The sequence below is a fragment of the Opisthocomus hoazin genome, chromosome 8 (assembly GCF_030867145.1).
Source record: "Opisthocomus hoazin isolate bOpiHoa1 chromosome 8, bOpiHoa1.hap1, whole genome shotgun sequence".
NCBI lineage: Eukaryota > Metazoa > Chordata > Aves > Opisthocomiformes > Opisthocomidae > Opisthocomus > Opisthocomus hoazin.
The window spans coordinates 16,806,835-16,825,310 of NC_134421.1; the positions used below are offsets into that span (position 1 = coordinate 16,806,835).

The 18,476-nt window shown below is 37.6% G+C and overlaps 1 protein-coding gene across 14 annotated transcripts in view; it reads left to right on the forward strand.

Moving 5' to 3' along the window:
• The window catches only part of TNRC6B (trinucleotide repeat containing adaptor 6B), a 141,679-nt gene that overhangs the window by 38,075 nt on the left and 85,128 nt on the right, over positions 1–18,476 (forward strand). For 12 of the 14 annotated variants that reach the window (XM_075429293.1, XM_075429290.1, XM_075429295.1 and 9 more), the window contains one exon: positions 11,170–11,237. The exons of the other annotated variants lie outside the window; for them this stretch is intronic. In XM_075429293.1, coding sequence (XP_075285408.1) covers positions 11,170–11,237 — 68 coding nt within the window. Of the gene's footprint in view, positions 1–11,169; positions 11,238–18,476 lie in introns of those variants that run through there. 14 annotated transcript variants of the gene reach the window in all.

The following is an 18,476-nucleotide window of genomic DNA, read 5'->3' on the forward strand; positions in this document are numbered from 1 at the left end:
TGGATTACTCATTTGAAACCTACTTAGCCATAGTGAAGACTGCTAAAGTATAGATACCAAACTGAAAGATGACTCTCTCTGTTTTCTAATCTCGGAATACCCTGAAGTGCTTTTGAAGCACAGAAGAGAAGGTTAATACAATGTTGTATATTCTTTCCCTTGGAAAATACCATCATCTGCCAGATTGACTTTGAGGTCTGTAAGAACTGTCATCACACAGTCCGCTCATCCAGCTTTTTCATATGTGCAGTTCTTGTGGAGGGCATAAAATGGCATGGAATGTCATTGCAGTGAACAGGTGTGCATCTCTGATTTCTAAAGGAAAAAATGCTTCATCTTAAATGAAACTCAGCTTCAATTCACCTTTTCTGTTCTTTTAAAGGTTCTTACTTTTTCATGAATGTTTTCGTGTTAGTTTTTTGTCAAGCAATAGCATCTCTTCTTCAGTTGATTACAGCTGTTTATAATACTTTGCAAAACAGACAAAGCAGCAAATAATATTTGCTTAAAAATTTTTAAAAAGTGGTTCTTCATTTGAGAGCTAACATGGTATAGTCCCACTGTGATTTGGGAGACAGTCAGGGACATTGCTTTGTGCCTTTGCTTACAAACTCTCTCTTCTCATACAGGTGTACTACTGGCACTCAATTTGAGGGTTTTCTACCTTTGCAGAATATTGTCTTTTGCTCTCTCCGTTCACTACTGGCTTTACAGAGTTGTTGGCAATGGTTGTAGTTTATGGCATTGTGACAGAGTTCTATATAATCAGCTACTTAAAACAAAATCTTGTAGATGTGAAAGTGTTGATAAATGTTTTCAATCTTACTGTCTTATGGCAGACTGAGGGGATAGGTATTTGGGGAGAAATTTTGGCCGTTGACAGTAAATACTTACTTTACCATTCCAAATCATTTGTAGTCTAATTAGTTTTGCTGAGTCATTGAAAGGTGTAAAATTCACTGGTCTTATTGACTTTATACATTTACAAGACTTCATATTTGCATGACCCTACAAGCACAATTTTGTTTTCAGTTTGTGAACTAGTAGATGGGTATGAATTTATTTCAGTTCCTCAGAATTTTTTCTTCCCTCATTGGATGTCGAAGAAGTGGATATGGGGTTTGTGGTGAAGACCTTTTTTTTTTTTTTATTTTTTTGTTCTTGACACTAAAAATAGTAGTGATGGTCTTCATCATTAAGGTAATTAAGAGAGTGTGTAGACAACTAAGGACACTTGAACTCTGCAAAAAGGCATTGTTCAAGATCAGTTCCCCCGAGGGTAAAAGCAACATTAGAAGCATGTCAGCATTTCCTGTCACTTGTTTAAAGTCTGTTCACTGAGACATTTGCATAGTAGACAAGACACTGTATGATGGTGAAAGGAGAATGTAATAGTTGTCTACAGATGCAGTAAGCCTGTGCGGAATTAGGTTCGTAAGAAATGTTATACAAGTACTCTGAAATCATACTACTGGGTTTCAACAGATAGAGTTCCCACATGTGATTCCTAGAGAAATCACTTCTGTGGTGTTTGAGTTTTTTGTTTGATAGTGGATGTTTTAATGGTTTGGTAGTCTGTCGGATATCTAACAATTTTAATACTCATGAGAAATTTGGAAAAAGTGTACAAGCAAGCAGCATTGTCATGGCTCTCTTGTGACTGAAATGAGTTTGAATTTACATTCTGGTAACTGGAGAAACTGGAAAGTAGCTGTACACTGTGAGTGTGAATAGCCTGTATTCCTCCATTTTGACAGTGGTCAAAAGTGGATGCCCAAGACCTGCTTAAACCAGGGTTAATATATACTTATAATAGAATTGCTCTCAGCCTCCAGCTGTTTCTTGCTCAGAAACTTTCTGGGCCACTGGCAGTTTCTATGTGTTTAGAATCCACACAATAGATCTATGTGAAAACAGAAAAGAAAGTTAGTTCTCTTTTGTCTTCCTCACTTGTCTGGTCAGATCTCTTAAGGCAGAATAATTTCAGCACCTGTTTGTGTGTGCCTGGTTTATGTCACTTTCAGTCACTCCTAACAAACAGCAGAAAACAGTATTTGTGGCAGTGAAGGTGACTGAATGTGTAGTGCAAAAGTGTAATTTAGTTTTCGGTAATACTGATTATCATCTGCTTTCTTGAGCCATTAAAAATTCTTTTCGTTGTTTGTGTGGTGTCCTTTTGTGGTAATGCATCATCTAGCTTTCCAAACTTAAGTGGAAGAGAGCAGTTAACGTCTTTTCTCTCTTCTCTGTGAGGGTGCTTAACAATGTGTATATCAAAATATCAGCCACTTACAGATGTCAGTTTAAACTGCTATAACTTGTTCATCTGTGTCTGCACCATAAATAGTAAATTAACATTAAAGTGAGTTGACTAAATAGAGTCATTGGGCTGCATGTGAGTGGCTGTTCAAAGTAGTGGTGGGGGGTGAACTGTTCCAGGGCTTTCGGGTCAGATTTCTCACCTAAATGTAAAGTGTAAAATATTTGTAATAGAAGTGTAAAAGGGTCTTTTTCAGAGTTGCAGAATTTAGGAAGAATTCGTGGGTTGTGAAATTCTCATGATCTTTAGCTGAAGAATAATACAGAAAGTTAGTTAAGTAAAAGAGGGGAATTACTCATATTTTACTAAACTCAGATTTTTTTTTCTGGGATCTGTACTGTGTATGCACAGAATACACTAAGAAATGGGTGGAGGTCATCATCAACTGTGGTGCAGGAAAAAGAGAGCACTTTTTCTTGCATTCCGAATGTTTTATGCACTTTGTGTCTGAGATTGCTGAAGCTTCAAAGTTAAAGTTTTCAAATGGCATTTCTAGATATCCTGTCGTAGCATAACTTCAGTGAGTTAAGCATCTTTGGTGGTTGAAGGTCTTACCAGCAAAACAGTATGTTGCTGCAAATAAGGTAGTTCAAATTGCCTTCAGAGCAAGATTCAGATGAATTATATATACACATATATATATTTATGAGCTGTTGTATTTGAAATACTTTGCATCAAAGTAATGTGTTTAAAAAAAACTATTTTTTTTAATTAAGTAAACTTTCTTATCTATACAGTATGAAATGTGGCTGGGGTCCTGACACTTTTTCCAAAGTGTGACAACCAAAGTTGTTTTCATGACATTCATAAAACTATTTGTTTTAAGCTTAGCAGGGAATTCGTGTTAAGCTGCTGGGTATTTCACAGAATATTAGGTAACATAAACATTTTAAAAATTGCACAGAAAATAGGCCATAGGTTATTTCTGTGAGCGCAGGTGATTATCTAGTGACAGCTGGAGGCAGAAGCAAAATGCCTAGTCTTCTAACCACTGCTGCGGGTTTGGTCCTAGTTTAGGTGAAAGATAAGTTACGTACTGTGAGTTACATAACTTTTCTATTCTTAATGACTGAGCCACCATTGATAATCTGTCCTATTAGTCTATAAGGATGATGCACATTTTAATGATGGCATATGTTAACCTGTTGGCATTTATAGTTAATGTTGTAACATTTCGTTGAGTCAGGAATTGAAGTACCATTAGGCTGCATATACCAAACATAGGTGTTAGATTAGTGATTTTTAAAAGTAATTATATGCGGTTTAAGTGTGTTAACATTTAAAATTATTAGCAGGGAGTACTGAATGCGGTATGTGACTTAGCAGTAGGATTACGTTAGTATGTTTTCACTTCTCTTTTCACTAACAGGAAAACCAGTTAGGACTGCGTGATGGTAATAACATTGAAATGCTCAGTCTAGATGCTGATGAGAAACTTCAAGAAAATAGTGAGTAGGCTGGGAGATGGTTCACATGTTGTGTTGGTATTTTTTTGTATCTCAAGGCTGTGCTTTGGCAAAATTGAGAGGGGGGGAAAAGGTAGAAAGGTTCAGTAGTAACATCACAATGTTGTACAATACAACAAAATCCTGAAAGAGACCAAAAATTCAGGTAACTTTCTATGCGTGTCTTTGTCTCTACGACTTTCCTCTGGTTCAGAAAAATTTTCTTTCTCGTTTTAGGAACTGTTTTTTTCTATTATTTTCTTTCTTTTAAGTTTAATGACTATTTCTAAGGTCTTTTAAGTTAATGAGTATTTTCTTAATGCTTTCATCTGTGTACTGAAATTAATATTTAATCTAAAAAGTGTATTTTGGGACTAATTTTGCTAACCAATTTGTGCTATTCTCTGCATATTTCGAGATGCTAGCTTAACACTAATTTATCCCTAAGAAAATTATTAAGGTGTTTGCAGCTAAATTGCATTGATTTTTATTAAAGGAAGTTATATTAAAAATTGAATTAATTCGTTGCTAATGAGTAAAGTTTTCCCCGATGCATTTTGTCCAAAGTGCTTATAATAAAGCCGGGCAGGGATGTGACTCAGCTTTCCTTTCATTTCTAGTAGTGGTTACATTTCTGTTAGATCTCAGATTGTCTCTGAGATTTCTGACAAGTTCTTCTAACTGTGTGGCATTTATAGGGCTTCCACCACTGTTAGCAGCAGTGACTAGTGACTAATTGCTTGGATTTTAACGATTAGGTTGTGCAAGTCTACTTAAAGCAAGTATTAGTGAGACAAAAGAAATGCTGATGACCTGTTTACAGTAGCACTGTTGCTGCTTGTGATTGGGAAGGTACACTGGTGGTAAAGCAGTAGTTGTGACAAAACACCAAATTTATCAGTCTGAAGCTGGGCCCGCAGTGGGCTGTTAAAATTAGCAGGTAACAGAAAGTACTGGAAATAAATTTCCACAAGCTGCAGAAAGCAGCTTTTGACCTTGGCTGGTCCTCACCGGTGCCTAGTTGTACGCCAGGTAAGTTTTTCAGTTCATGTGTTCTTGAGATGCTAGCGAATGAAAAATCTTAAGAGTATTCATCTCCTGTTCACTCAGGTGGCTGGTTTCAGTCTTTTTTATAGAGTAGAAGAGGAAAACAAAAATCAGAGCTACGGAAAGGATCTATAGAATGAGTGGGAAAAGGATAATAGTGCTCTAATGAAGCTGCATTAGTATGTTTCTACAACTGCTGAAGACAAAAAGACTAAATACTGTTTAAAATTAATAGCTTTTACTAGTACGTATAGGATTTCGTACAAGCATCTATATTTTTTTTTCCTGAGAAAGTGTTTGGTTTCCCTTATGCTCGGTTCAGTTTTGTTGGGCTAAGACATCAAGTTGACTCTTGTTACGAAAATGTTTCCTGTCATCAGGATTCAGGAAAGATGAGTCTTTTGCCCTTGAAACTTTCTGACACTTCGAAGTGTGGCTGACTTTATTGAGGAACTCCAGATTAGGTTTACTCATTAATCAAATCCGTTAGGGTGTCATTGAAGATATTTTTAGAAGGAGTAGTTGAAACTGTAGCAACAGGTGTTGCACTTCTGGAAAAAAGAGCAATAGTATATTATGTCTAAGTTCCTTCTGATATATTGCACTTTCTGAAAACTAAGTATTGAGTGTCTAATTGTGAATAGCTTTTTTGACTTACATAAAACAGTATGTCTTATTATTTAGAACGCTCAATGTATAAACTTTTGTCAAAATTTGGATATTCACAGGTGCCTGGATTTTCAGGGGAAAAAAGCTTTGAAATAATAAAACATGGAGTTCAACAACTTGCGGTTCGTTTGTTTAAAAATGCAAGTTTTCTACTGACTTTTCCTCTGCTGTTTTAAGGCTCTGTTTCTGGTTCCTGTTTCCAGCTGCCATAATCTTGAAGCTTTTTCCATTGCTTGCCAGGAGAAGCAGGTGTGGAGTACAGTTCGATTCCTGCTTTTGGAATCAATGGCTCCCTCTGCAGTCCTTTTAAGGGAAACCCTTCCACCTTTTCTGCTTTCCCTTGGAGGAACACAATAGGTACAAGAGTTTTATCTTACCTCTGCCTTCCACTCTTTTTCTGCATACTCAGGACAACTGCATTTCCTGCATATGGTGTAAGTCAGCAGAGACTAAAGACTTGGAATATGCCTTTTCAGAACGCTTGCAGATGACCAGATCTGTTGTGGTTGCTATCTGCTGTGTATGGATGAAACTTAGTGAGGACTCTGGGCTCCAGCTTCCTTAAAAAGAAGACTGAAAGAGTGCTGGATATGATACGGTGATGATAGTGAAGAGAAACTGAGACACTTGTGGGGAAGTGATGTGCATAGGAATTTTACAAGAGCTGTGGGTGGAGGTGAAAAAGAAGGATATTTTCAGCTACCTGTGGCTATTATGTGCTGTTCCTCTCTCCTCTTCATCCTCAGGTCATGTTCCCATCCTTTCTGCGATGGTATGTTGCTATTGTCATTGGGAAAATAAGACCTAAATATTTTAATTTTTAAGTACTTTTTTTTTTTATCTCAGAAATTAATGAATAGATAGCTGAGCCTAAGAGCTAATTTTAGGAAAATGTAAACAGAATTTTACTGGGGCAGTTTGCTAATAAATTGCTTTCGGAAGGGTCTTTGTCAGATAGATTTCTTTGAATTAAGATGAACTACCCAGTAAAGCAATTTTTGCTTTTAAATGTCAGGGAAAGCTGGAAATTGAGATTGCTCTATTATTCTAGACGTTTTAGAACACTCAATAGACTGTATAGCATTTTCTAGCAGAAATTTTAAAAACTGCAGATTTCAAAGTGAAAAATATAGATAATATAGATCACTGATCATGAAATTGTTTAGCATATGCAGGCAAGCAAAAGGAAATTAGAGGCAAGGTTTTGCAAAAAGAGGGATGCAAAAACTGTTGCACTAGATCAGGCCTGTGGAATGATCTTATTTATATATATATATATATATATATAAAAATATATATATATATAACTTCCCCTTTCACTCTCTAAAAATGATCTCATTGCCAGAAACTGAAAAGCTTGTATTGCTGTTGTTTTGTGATCCTCTAATACACAAATAAATCTTCATACGTACAAATATATAAAACATGAAGTTCACCAGGACTTGTGAAATTTGGTGTTGTAATTTGTGTTTGTACAACAAGTAATTTTTTGTCTGCTTAATAGTACATTTTCCAAATAATGGTATCTCCTTTTATGCTGGTTTTTTTGCAAGTGTATTAGGTTTTATTTGTATTGTGGTAGCAAAGGGGTGATATTTGTTACAACACAGTCAAACTGTGTGGGGTTTTTTTTGTTGTTGTTTATAATACTTGTCATGTGTTGTCTTGCATTAAGGGAGATCTGCAGCCCAAGTGTTGGATTTTGTTAATGTAAAAACTTCCCTGTGCCTTAGACCTTTCTTTATTCTCCTGTTTGTAGAGTGTTGTGGAGGGGTTTTGAGCCTTCACTGTCTGCTGTCATAGACAGTATTCTGAAAGAGGATATGGTATGGTTCTGCTACAGTATTTCAGTATTTCTTTCTCTATTACTGTTCGGCATAGTTTAGTTTTTCTTGATGGATGTTTTATTTTTGTTTCTTTGAATATGTAACTTTCTAAGATATTTTGGACCTTTCCACACTGAAGTGCAGGTTGTTGCTGGGTTGGGAATTTGATCAGGAATTTTTTCTCCTGTATATTACCTGTCTATATTAGACTGAATCTGTTCTTGCGTTCACAGGATTGCTGGGCAATTCAGGTTGGAAGCAGCCTTGCGAGGTCTGTAGTCTGACCTCCTGCTCAAAGCAGGGTCAGCTATGAGGTCAGACCAGGTTATGAGGTATTTTATCCGGTCTGGCCTTGAAAATCTTGAAGCAAGGAGACTACAAAATTTCTTTGGGCTATCTGTTTCAGTGCTTGACTGTTCTTACGGTGAAAATGAGTCATGTTATATCCTGTCTGGACATCTCTTAGTTTCCACTTATGCTCATTGCTCTCCAAAGCTGTGTCTTCTCTAGGCTAAACAAGCCCAGCTCCCTCAGCCTGTCCTCACAGAGCAAGTGTTTTGTCTCTGTGAGCATCCTGGTGGCTTACTGCATCCACTTTATGGATATATTTCTTGCATTGGGGGGCCCAAAACAAGGTGCATTGACCATATCTGGAATAATAAGCACTGAGTAGAGGTGATAATCAGTTCCCTCATCTACTGGCAAGGCTGCTCTTAATAAAGCCTGGGATACTGTTGACCTTTTCTGCGAGGGCACACTGCTGGCCAATGATCAGCTTGCTATCTGCCAAGACCTTTTCCGCAGAACTGTTCCCCAGTCAGTCTCCAGCCTGTGTCATTGCCAGGGCCTCTCAGGTGCAGGGCTTTGTGTTTGTCCTGTTTGAATTCATACAGTTTCTGTAGGATCCATTCCTTCAGCCTGTCTACGTCCATCTGAATGGCAGCCCTGCCCTTGGACATGTTGACTGAACCTCTTCACCCCAGTTAAGTATTATCTTAAAATTCGGACCAGAGTACGCCATAACAGCCCTTCAAGTCATTGGTAAAGTTGTTTAATGGACTTGTCCTGGAGTAGGCCCCTGCAGGACCCCACTTGTTACCAGCCTCCAGGCAGCATACAATGCAGTAACCATTATCCTCTGAACCTGACCAGCCAACTGTTTCCTACCAGTGTAGTTGTTCATTCGTTGTAAAAAGAGATTTATTTTTTTTCCTAGTTCACTAATGCTCAATTTCTTGAAGTTCTTATGTCCTCTTTTAGTGTCTTGATGCATTTTGTTGGCTTTTTTTAGGGTGAGCCTACCAATTAATCTTTACTTTGTGTATTGAACAATTTCTGTATTCATGAGTGTTTTCTCACTCCATGACTAATTTTCTTGGTGAACTTCTCATGAGAAATTCTGTCATTGCCTTTCTCTAAGTTGCACAAAGCCCAGCTCTTTTTTTCACTACTGACATAATTGTACCATATCTTCAGTTTTTGATAATGCAGATTTTGGTCATTTCAGATACTTCTGTCTGCTGTCTGAAATAAAGCTGATTAACACTTCTAAAAGGAGATGGGGTTTTCTACTTGCTTTAAAACAGATTGTGCTTGGACCTACAATCTTCTTGTTTCTAGCTCAGACGATTGTTGTTTTTCACTATTTGCCCACTTCTTTTTAAAATGGTAATTCTGACAGATATGAATGCCAGATGATAATGTGTCTGGAATAGCTATGTCACTAGCATCCTTCATACAAAATTCCACTAAAGCAAAAGTTTTATTGGCAGTACTTCGGCAGTTGCCTTGTCCTGGTGGTGGCCTACTAGATGTTCCAGTTCTAATTCAGATTTCTTGTTTATGATCTAATAAAATAATTTCCTGTTCTTTTCTAAGTTTTTGTTGGTTTTAAAATCATTCTTATTTTATACTTCAGTTTTCATGATCTCTCCTTTTCTACAGCTTGATTAAGTTGAATTTGTATTTTGTATGGGAATATTGTTACTTTAGTGCTATATATTTGCTGTATGTAGTGATTCTTTACTCCCAAGGGCTTTAGTTTATCCTACTTGCCAATACTGGTCACAAACTGTTCCCTTGCTTACTATTCATATGAATTGTACTTGTCTCATACCAGCAACAGGCTAAAATACCTCCTGATTTCAGGTTGTGTAAGAATAACTCTTAAACATTTACGGTCAGTCACAGAACCGTGCTGGTTTGCTACTTGGCCACAAATCAGTAGCTGTTTTACCTGTTGTCACACTTGTGTTTTAACATCTGCAACAACAGAAAAAGTGGAGTGAATACGCTTCTCTTCAGCTAGACAGTTTTTGAGTCCAGATGTTAGAGTTCTTGTGAATCAGATACAGACTGAGGTACAATCTTCAGTGTTTCTGATACAGTGGGAATACATGGATAAAAGTCAGAGGTTTTTTACAAAACTTTAATACAAAGTTTTCTTGCATTCAAACATTGATTTTACATGAAAATATTGTTCTGACTGTGGGTTGCATTGGTACACATTTGCAAATGTGAAATTACCCTACACGTATTTGACTGTCTTCTGGATGTCTTTACCACCTTACAGTACATCAGTTTCTCAGTTCATTTGTGGTTTTGCTTTGGGCTGTGTCTGTGCAGGCAAATAATACAATTTCTGTTATCCTGGTTAGATGTCAATATGCAGATAATAGGGTTTTTGTCAGTATTTTTGACCTGTCAACAGCATCGAGGTACAAATGAGTAAACCTGACTCTTTCGGGGGGAGGGTAGGGGCACAAGGGAAAGTGGGTGCTGGATTTTGGTTTGGTTTGGTTCTGGGGGATTTTTTTTTTTTCTTCAAAGACTGAATAAACCATATTATCTTTACTGACTAAACAGTGCTTCTCTCTTATTTCCAGTTTAATGTAGTGGATCATGGATTTGTTTGTGACTTATGATTTAGTTGCTTTTTTGTATGGCTTGTTGAGTATTGCAGTGTGGCCTGTTTGCTGGCTTCACGTGAAGTAGAGCATTGCTAACTGTATATCTGGACGTTTATATAAAATACTAAGTGCATGTGTTGAATTTTTGTATAAAGAGAATAATATTTTGCTACCTTGCAAGAAATTCTGGCTGAATGAAGAAATTAAGTGAAGAGTGTGTAATTAACTAATCGTCAAATATAATATGATTCTTCTTTCTGGCCAAATAAATTACTGAAAATGTATGCTAAAACTGTATTTTAAAAGCGAACAATTAAACAGAAAACTTCCTTAGTGCCCTTGGAATCTTTTAACGTGTGAGCCAAAGGAAATGCCTACCTTATGTTGTCATTGGAACAGTATCTATTTGAGGTTCCCTTAGGCCTCTTTTTTACCCTGCTCACTAAGCTATGCGTGTGCAGTGAAAGTCTCTTTTTCATATAAAAGTTCTTTTTTGCAAGTAGTACTCTGCTTTCACAGCAGTTTCTGTCTGTGGTTAATAAGTTTCTTTTAAAATTCTGATTTTTCTCCAGAGATGTTGATAGAGGTGACTTTTTTAGTTCCTGCTTTATGTGTAGGGGAGAAGTGGTAGAAGCCACACTTACTCAGAATGACAAAGGAAGTCCATAACAGAGCAAAACTTAGAACATAAATACCCTGACTGATAGTCTTCTGCTATAGCAATTAAGTAATTCTTTTTCCCTTGTAAGATTTTCTGTAGACTGTGCTATAAAATGATACCATAGCAATGGGGTTGGAGATGTACATATGTTGCTAAGAAACTACATGATCTGTTCTAGACCAGCCACTGTGATAAAGTGGCTGTCCTAAGTTGTTGCGTATGGAAAAGGGCCACTTTAGGTGATGTGCATTTTGCTCCACCGATTTCTGACCTGCAATGCTTGCCTTTGCAGATGGAACATGAGGATTTTGTAATGGAGGGGCATGGCAAGACTCCACCTCCTGGTGAAGAAAACAAACAGTGAGTCACACATTTATTTAAAAAGGGCCTTACCATAGTAAATGGTGTGAAGCACTCATGTTTAAATGTGCTGGGAGCGTTGGTTGTTCATTTGGTGCTCGCCCTTTTGGTTCCTTCAATATTTCTATCTAATAGTGGATTGTGGCTGAAAAAATAAAAAGCAGGATGTTGACTTGCCTTAAATTCAAAAGCGTAGAAATATGCATTGCAATTTCAGAAGGTAAATCAGAAGTTGATGTAAAAGGGATAATCATTCTGGAAGCTTGGCACTGAGGTAGTGAGTTTGTACGTGAAGTTTTTATACCGCTCGTCACTGAAATAATGTGAAACATGATAGAACCAGGGCCTTCCTTTTGGTGTGTGTATGGTAGATTGGTCCTCTTTGAAATACGAGCCTTACTTCTTTAGAATGTGTTTTAATAAAGGAACAGAAATGGTGAACAAAATGCTCTTTCAAGGATGAACATTTTTAAGATCCTGGTACGCAGAGCTTTAGGAAAAGAAGCTTGATCAGAGAAGAAAATTACAGATTTCTTAGCAAAAGGCATGTAAAAATGGCTTTTTCATGTGACTTCAAACTGAAATCCAGTAATGGTTGGTGTGTTTTCCTGGGTTTTTGTTCAGATGGGAAGAGCAGAGCCGTGTCCTAGAAGTGTTGCAGTGATGGTTGTCTTCTGTATTCTTTTCTTTAGTTAATGGTAATTCAATTTTAATATCAAAATGAGCATCTGCCACTCAGATTATTGCTGCCCTGCTCTAAAAGGTGAGACCTGCCTTTTGCAGCAAGCAAGATGATGGTCTTTGGGAAATCCACAGCACAGAATTTTTTTTTCCTATGCCTGATTGGATGTCTCCATGAGAAGGAGAAAGTTCTCGTTGATCAGCAGTACAGTCGTTGCAGGAAGGCTGGGATTTGACTTGGGGTGAAGGTCTTCCTTGCCTTCTAGACAAACTGGCAACCCTAAGTCCACTACCTCTGTGACAGTGAGAGACTGTTTCTGAGGTAGCCAAGATGAATTCAGGAAAGTTCTAGTGCTGAATATGCACATTCTTTCCATCATGGAAGTAAGCCAAACTTCTCAAAGTAATTGCTGCTATTTTGTTTCTATTCAGGCTGCCCAACTTGCTGTGGTACCAAGAGATACAAAGCTTGTTGAAGTAGAAACTTTTAGAAAATTCCTGAAGAAAGATCAGTGCAGAAATAAAAAGTAGGACTTAGATTTCCACTCTTCTGAATTGTTTCGTTAAATATCTAGTCGTATAATGAAACACGTTATTGTAGTGAAGAATACAAGGGGCGTTGTATTGGATTTGTCATAGCCTTGTGTTTGCTGTCTTGTTTTGGGTGCAAGTGGAAGCTAGAATTACTTTACAGTTGACCTGATTTCTAATTAGAGCTTTTCAAATGCCTTACAAAATTATCTCTCTCTTCTGCAAGACTGTGGTTATTAGAAAGAGAATATGAGATTAGTGATAGCCAGGGATTTTGGGTTTTTTATCTAATAAATTTGTGTTTGGGTGGGATCTGGGATTTTGTCATACAGATCCTGCCCTAAGGAGTATAATTCCTAATAATGATTTTAATAATATTTTGATAAAAGTCTAAAGATGCAATTTTAGTAATGCAACTAAGAGATGAAGATACTTGTTTTGTGCAACTGTAGCATAATGCCAGTAAAATTCTATTGTGGGTATTGCGCTTAAATCAATCTCTTGAGATTGTGCGTAGAAATAGATTCAAATTTTCAACTTCCTAACAAAATTGTCTGCCTTGGTAGAGCTTACCTCTTGGTGTAAGTGACATTGATCTGGCATCTGAGATAAATAAATGATAATCACACAAAGGATTGGTAATTGGTATTTGTAACTGACTCCAAAAAGCTGCATTGATTTAAAATTTTTTGCTGTAGATCTCGAGAAAGAGAAGGGAAGAAAGAAATCTGAAATTGCCTCTTTGTGTTATTGCTTACTTGCATTAGGGATTAGTTGAACATCTGGAGTGGGTCTAGTGAAGCACCACAGAGAGAGGCTGTGGAGCACCTGACACAAGAAGCTGAGAGAGTGGGGACTCTTTAGCCTTGAGATGAGCAGACTTGGGGGAGGATCTTATCAATGTGTGTGGATACCCAGTGAGGGGACTAAGAAAGACTGCGCTGAACTCTTCACAGTGGTGGCTGGTGAAGAGGCAAGAGGCAATGTGCACAAACTGAAATACAGAAAACTCCACTCAAACATAAGGGGGGAATGTGGTCAGACCTTTGGAACAGGTTGCCTAGAAAGGTTGTGCTGCCTTCCTTCTTGAAGATACTCAAGACCCAGCTGGACACAACCCCTAGCGTCTTGCTGTAGTTGACCATACTTTGAGGAAAGGGGTGGGATTGACAATCTCTGAGATCCCTTCTGTCTGCAATGATTCTGTGATTCTGTGCACCTGTGTTTACAGTTGTTGTCCTAGTTGGTTTGAAATAAAATTGAAGCTTGGTCGTGAAAAGTAGATCATAAGTTTGACTGTAGAGTCAGACGTTCACTACAGTAGCTGCACTAGCTGAAGGCGCTTTCTTGCCTTTCCAGCTGTTTGTCAGACTAGCTAGAGTTTACCACCTCTACAGCTATGCAGATGGGATTTTTTTTTTGAGTGCTTCTAATTTGCTTTCCTGACAAGTTGGCCATGTTAACTTAATTGTCTTTCATAGGCAGTCTGATCTGGGTAACTCAGTATTGAGATTGTTGAGGGAGAAAGTATTCAAAGATACGGTTTCAGCAACTGACCTGCGAGGGAGCTAACCTGCACCAAAGTCCTGGAGCAGTTTGCAAGTGTTAACCTTCTAGGCAAGCCCAGCAGTTTCTTAATATTTAACTGTATTCCAAGCGACTCAACATTTGAGTGGGCAATGAAAGAACAGAAATTAAAAGATACTTCGAAAGACTTTCAGTAGAAGTAGTAGTTCTTACCTGAATTTCCTTTGCTAAAGTACAGATCAATAGTGGATTCCAAGGAGCCACCCTCCATGGATGACTTCTGGCACTTTATTTCTGAAATGCAACAGAATATTTCAACTCAGTTTGACTTGGGGATAAAAAATTGACATTGCGAGAATACCTTCTACTATTTAAAAAAAAAATAAAATAAAAAAAAATAAAAACCTACAGCACAACCTGCTTCAGTCTCACAAACCTGTCTTTTGCTGTACTGAACAGTTCTTTTGGGCAGACGTATTGTACTAAAGTTGCAACTTTTTAAGATTTTCTGTTTAATTGAACTGCAGATGATACCTGAGACCTGCTGTCAGCTTTGTGGGGAGGAATTATCCTGTTAGACTGTATACAAGATCTTTTAGAAATTTTCAACTGATCATTTACAACGTGAACATAACTGATTTCAATTGAAGCTAATAATAAGAAGAGAAGTTACCCATTCAAAATCCTTTAAGTGAGTGAAATATGGAATGGGCATACTCATCTCAAGTTCTATGAAAGAGTGGCAGTTTATGCATGGTGCCTGTGTCACAAAACTGTCATGGTTGTGCAGGAGTGAGGGCTGCTTCTTACCCTAAAACGTACACTTCAAAAGGTCTAGTCTGCCTGGACTACTGGAACTGATAATGGCCGTCTTGGACCATGCTTCTACTACAGCTGAGGACCAATAGACTCCTTGAGAAATTTTTCCTTCTCAATTTTTAAGTAGTCTGTAAATTCATCTTCCGCTCAGCTCTCTGATATGTGATATAACTGTTTGTTATGCTTGGACACATTATTTTGTTATGTGGCTAATACGCTTGGTAAGAAACCACTTTCCCGCCCTCCTAAAGGAAAAGAGATAGATCAGTATCATTATGCTTAATTTCAGGCAGACGTTTCGTTAGAGGCGTTCTCATATTTTCATCCACTATGAAGAGGTTGACCTGAATTGCCATGCTTAAGGAGTTAAATATTATTTCCCTCAAAAATACTTACATTTTACATGGCAGTAGCTTCTTGCTGCCTTACTGATTGTAATAGGGCTTTCACTTTTTTGCTGCTAGAGCAAAGAGACAACTTTGTTCCAGAAATATCTTTCCAAAACAGTCAAACTTCTGTTGATGAGCAGAGAGCAGCTTCTCTTTGTACCTTTTTTGGGGCAGGAAAAATAATTCTGCTCTAGTCCTTAAACTGAGGTTGTGCTCCTAGTTCTAGCAGTATTAATTAGCAACTCTGCCTGTGCTAATGAATTATCACGAACTGTCACCACCTTGGTCTATTAGTCAAAAGGATTGTGTAATGAAAAACTACTCCTTTTTATAAGAAGAATGTACATGTTTTATTGTTCCTGACTGACATACAGAGAAGTCTGTTTGACAGTAGCTATTCGAACAAAAAGTGAGCCAAGTTGATACTCATATTTACTAGCAAGGTAAGTCAAGTTATTACTGCTGTCTGAAGTAATTAAGCTGGCTGTTCCCCACCTGCTGTTTTGTAGTAATGGGGAGAAAAGTCTTCACCTGTCTTGGCAATTTATACATCTGGAAGTGATTCATACTGTAAGAAAGATGGCAAAACAAGATCACTTCCATAATTTACAAAGTGTCCTTGGTTGGACCTACTGGATAGTCTTTTCCCTGTCTTGATAAATTGTGTAGGTTCTGAGGCAAGAATTTTTAATGAGACCTTCCAAAATTTCATTAATGCCAAGAAGAGATTGCAACCAGTGAGGATCACAACATTGTTTTGAAGTTGGTGATGTTCTCTCATATTGTTCTTTGACATTTCAGCAGGAGTATTCAGTGTCTTCCTGGATTTATGCGACACTACAATTAAAAGAAAGCGGTAGCTAAAATAGTCTAAACTGGAAACAGGAATCATAGACTAATAAAATAATTTAAGTTGGAAAGGATCTGTGGAAGTCATCTCGTCCAACCCCATGCTCAAAGAAGGGCCAGATTTGAAGGTTAGATCTAACTGCTAAGCTATATCAGGCTTCTCAGGATTATTCTAGAGCCCTTCTGGGCAATGTGTTGCAATGTTGATCATCCTCACAGTGAAGGAAACTTCCTAATATTCAGTAAGAATTTGCCTTGTTGCAACGTATGTCCGTTGCCTTTCATCTTCCAGCGTACATGTCTTAGTCTGGTTCAGTATTCATTAAAACTAACTTCTGTGTTTGCTTGCACAGCAGAATTATCTCTCACCCTCCAGTTTTGTCGTTTAAAACTGAGCGAAACAAGCTCTATCAGCCTTTCCTTGTACTTCAAATTTAAGGAGCCATTTAATAGGCCAGTTTTCCTTTGTTTTCAGCACCCTGCCAATATTGGGTGCATGTGTAAATATCACTGCCACAGTGGTTAAAATGACCAATCTTACTCATTCATAGCGTTATGAAAACTATAAAAAGGCTGCAGTGGTGTATCCTGAAGGTATCTGCTTTGGTGGGGATGCCAGACGTTGTTAAGAAGTACTACAGTATTGTTTTGAAGGCTTTATTTAATGTTAAAATCCCATGAAGGACTTTACCCATGGCTTCTGTCTCTGTAGCATAAAACACTGCTCATACCAAATTTAAACACTTAGCTAAATGCTTGCATAACAGCGGTTTTGTTTGATGTTTTGAGGACATTCTGTGTTACAGAAGGTATTGAGATTTGTCTTGAGTGCTGTTGCACTTTTTTAATTTACTGACAGTACCAACCTAAGCAGAAGGGGCTTTTCAGAACATTCATGCTGGGATTTTCAAAGTAGCCTCCGAATCCTAATTCAGATTATCAACTCAGATTTGGGGTATGTAAATTTGGGTATCACCCCAGATTCTGTTGAAATTCATGGCAAGTTATGTTTTTCCTTGAAAACATCAACAATTATGTTCAAAAGTAAAGGCACAGCTGATTTTTTTTTTTTTTTTTTTTTTTTTTTGTTGCTGGTTGTTTTATGTGTGTGTAGAATAAGTAGCCCATTGGAGAAATGTCCCCAAACACTGAAGTCCTCTGTCCAGCATCCTAACAAGTCACCACAGACACATGTGCTATGTCTGTAGTGGCCACACTGGACACTTTTGTCACAGGGTATTGCAGTTCTGTTAGAATGTCAGAATATGCTTCAGTCCCAGTGATAATTCAGGCTAGCTCTGGTGTTGGCATCTGAAGGGAGTTCTAAATTTGAAAACTTTTTTTCCTGTATGTCACTGGAGATTTGAAAGGATATTTGAGGTCACGAGACCATTAGACTGAAGCTTAAGGTGAAAACTGGTCCAACTAAGGTTTAAGGAATAGTTTCATCACCTTCATGTTGTAGAAATCTTTTCAGTCCCTGCAGTGAAGTGAGTGGCAGGACAAGTTTGCATTTGAAGGCGACTCTACCTGTGTATATAAGGGCCCTGAGGCATAGAGATAAGAATTGCCCTTTGTTGTACAATTGAGTAGGTAGAAGTGGATGAAACAGCAGTGAATTCCGTATCTGTAGAGGCAAACTGTGTTTTAGCCATAAGGCTGGTAAGTCAATAATGTTACAAAAGCTGGATTGGACCCTTTACAATACAGTACTTCTGAACAATGTAGCAAAAATATGCAGAATTTATATTTAAGTGCTTTAAAATGCTAGAAGTTCCATCAATTGTCCTCAATATTTTACCAGTTTAATGTTATACTTAGGTCTTTTGAAATTTTTCTACTTAAAATTTGAGATATTACTCACAGGAAAACTCTAGTCTGAGCATTCTAAGCAAAAATAATTTAAAATTAGATGTTCACTTCTGCAAGTTAGTCGTGAAAATATTTTTAAATGTCATTTCGTGGTGTTTAAGATTCCTCATTTTACATCCTCAGTGATTTTTTTTTTTTCTTTCAAACCTTGAATTAGGAGGTAGCAGAACATATAGTACTGTATGTCTGCTTTTGTCGTGAACAGATACAGGCTTTCCATGTACCTCAGCTAGCCTACACCATTAGTCTACTGTTACTTTGCAAGTATTTTCTCAGTATGTGGAAAAACAGAAACCAGATGACTGAGAACAAAAAAAAGCTATGGGAGATGACACAGAAAAAAGTCAACTTCAGAAGTGAAGTTCCCACTTACTATCGCAATGTGTTTAACCTTCACCTCTGCTGAATATTGAGAGAGAAAAAGATTTGTAGATGGTGTACATTCTAAGTGTGAATAGTTTGGCACTTCTTTTCCCTAGGATTTTATTGCATTTTCTTCCAGATGTCTTGTGGTAAGAACAGGGTAGTTTGTTTGTGGTTCCCCCCCGCCCCCCAAGATCTGTATTTGTGC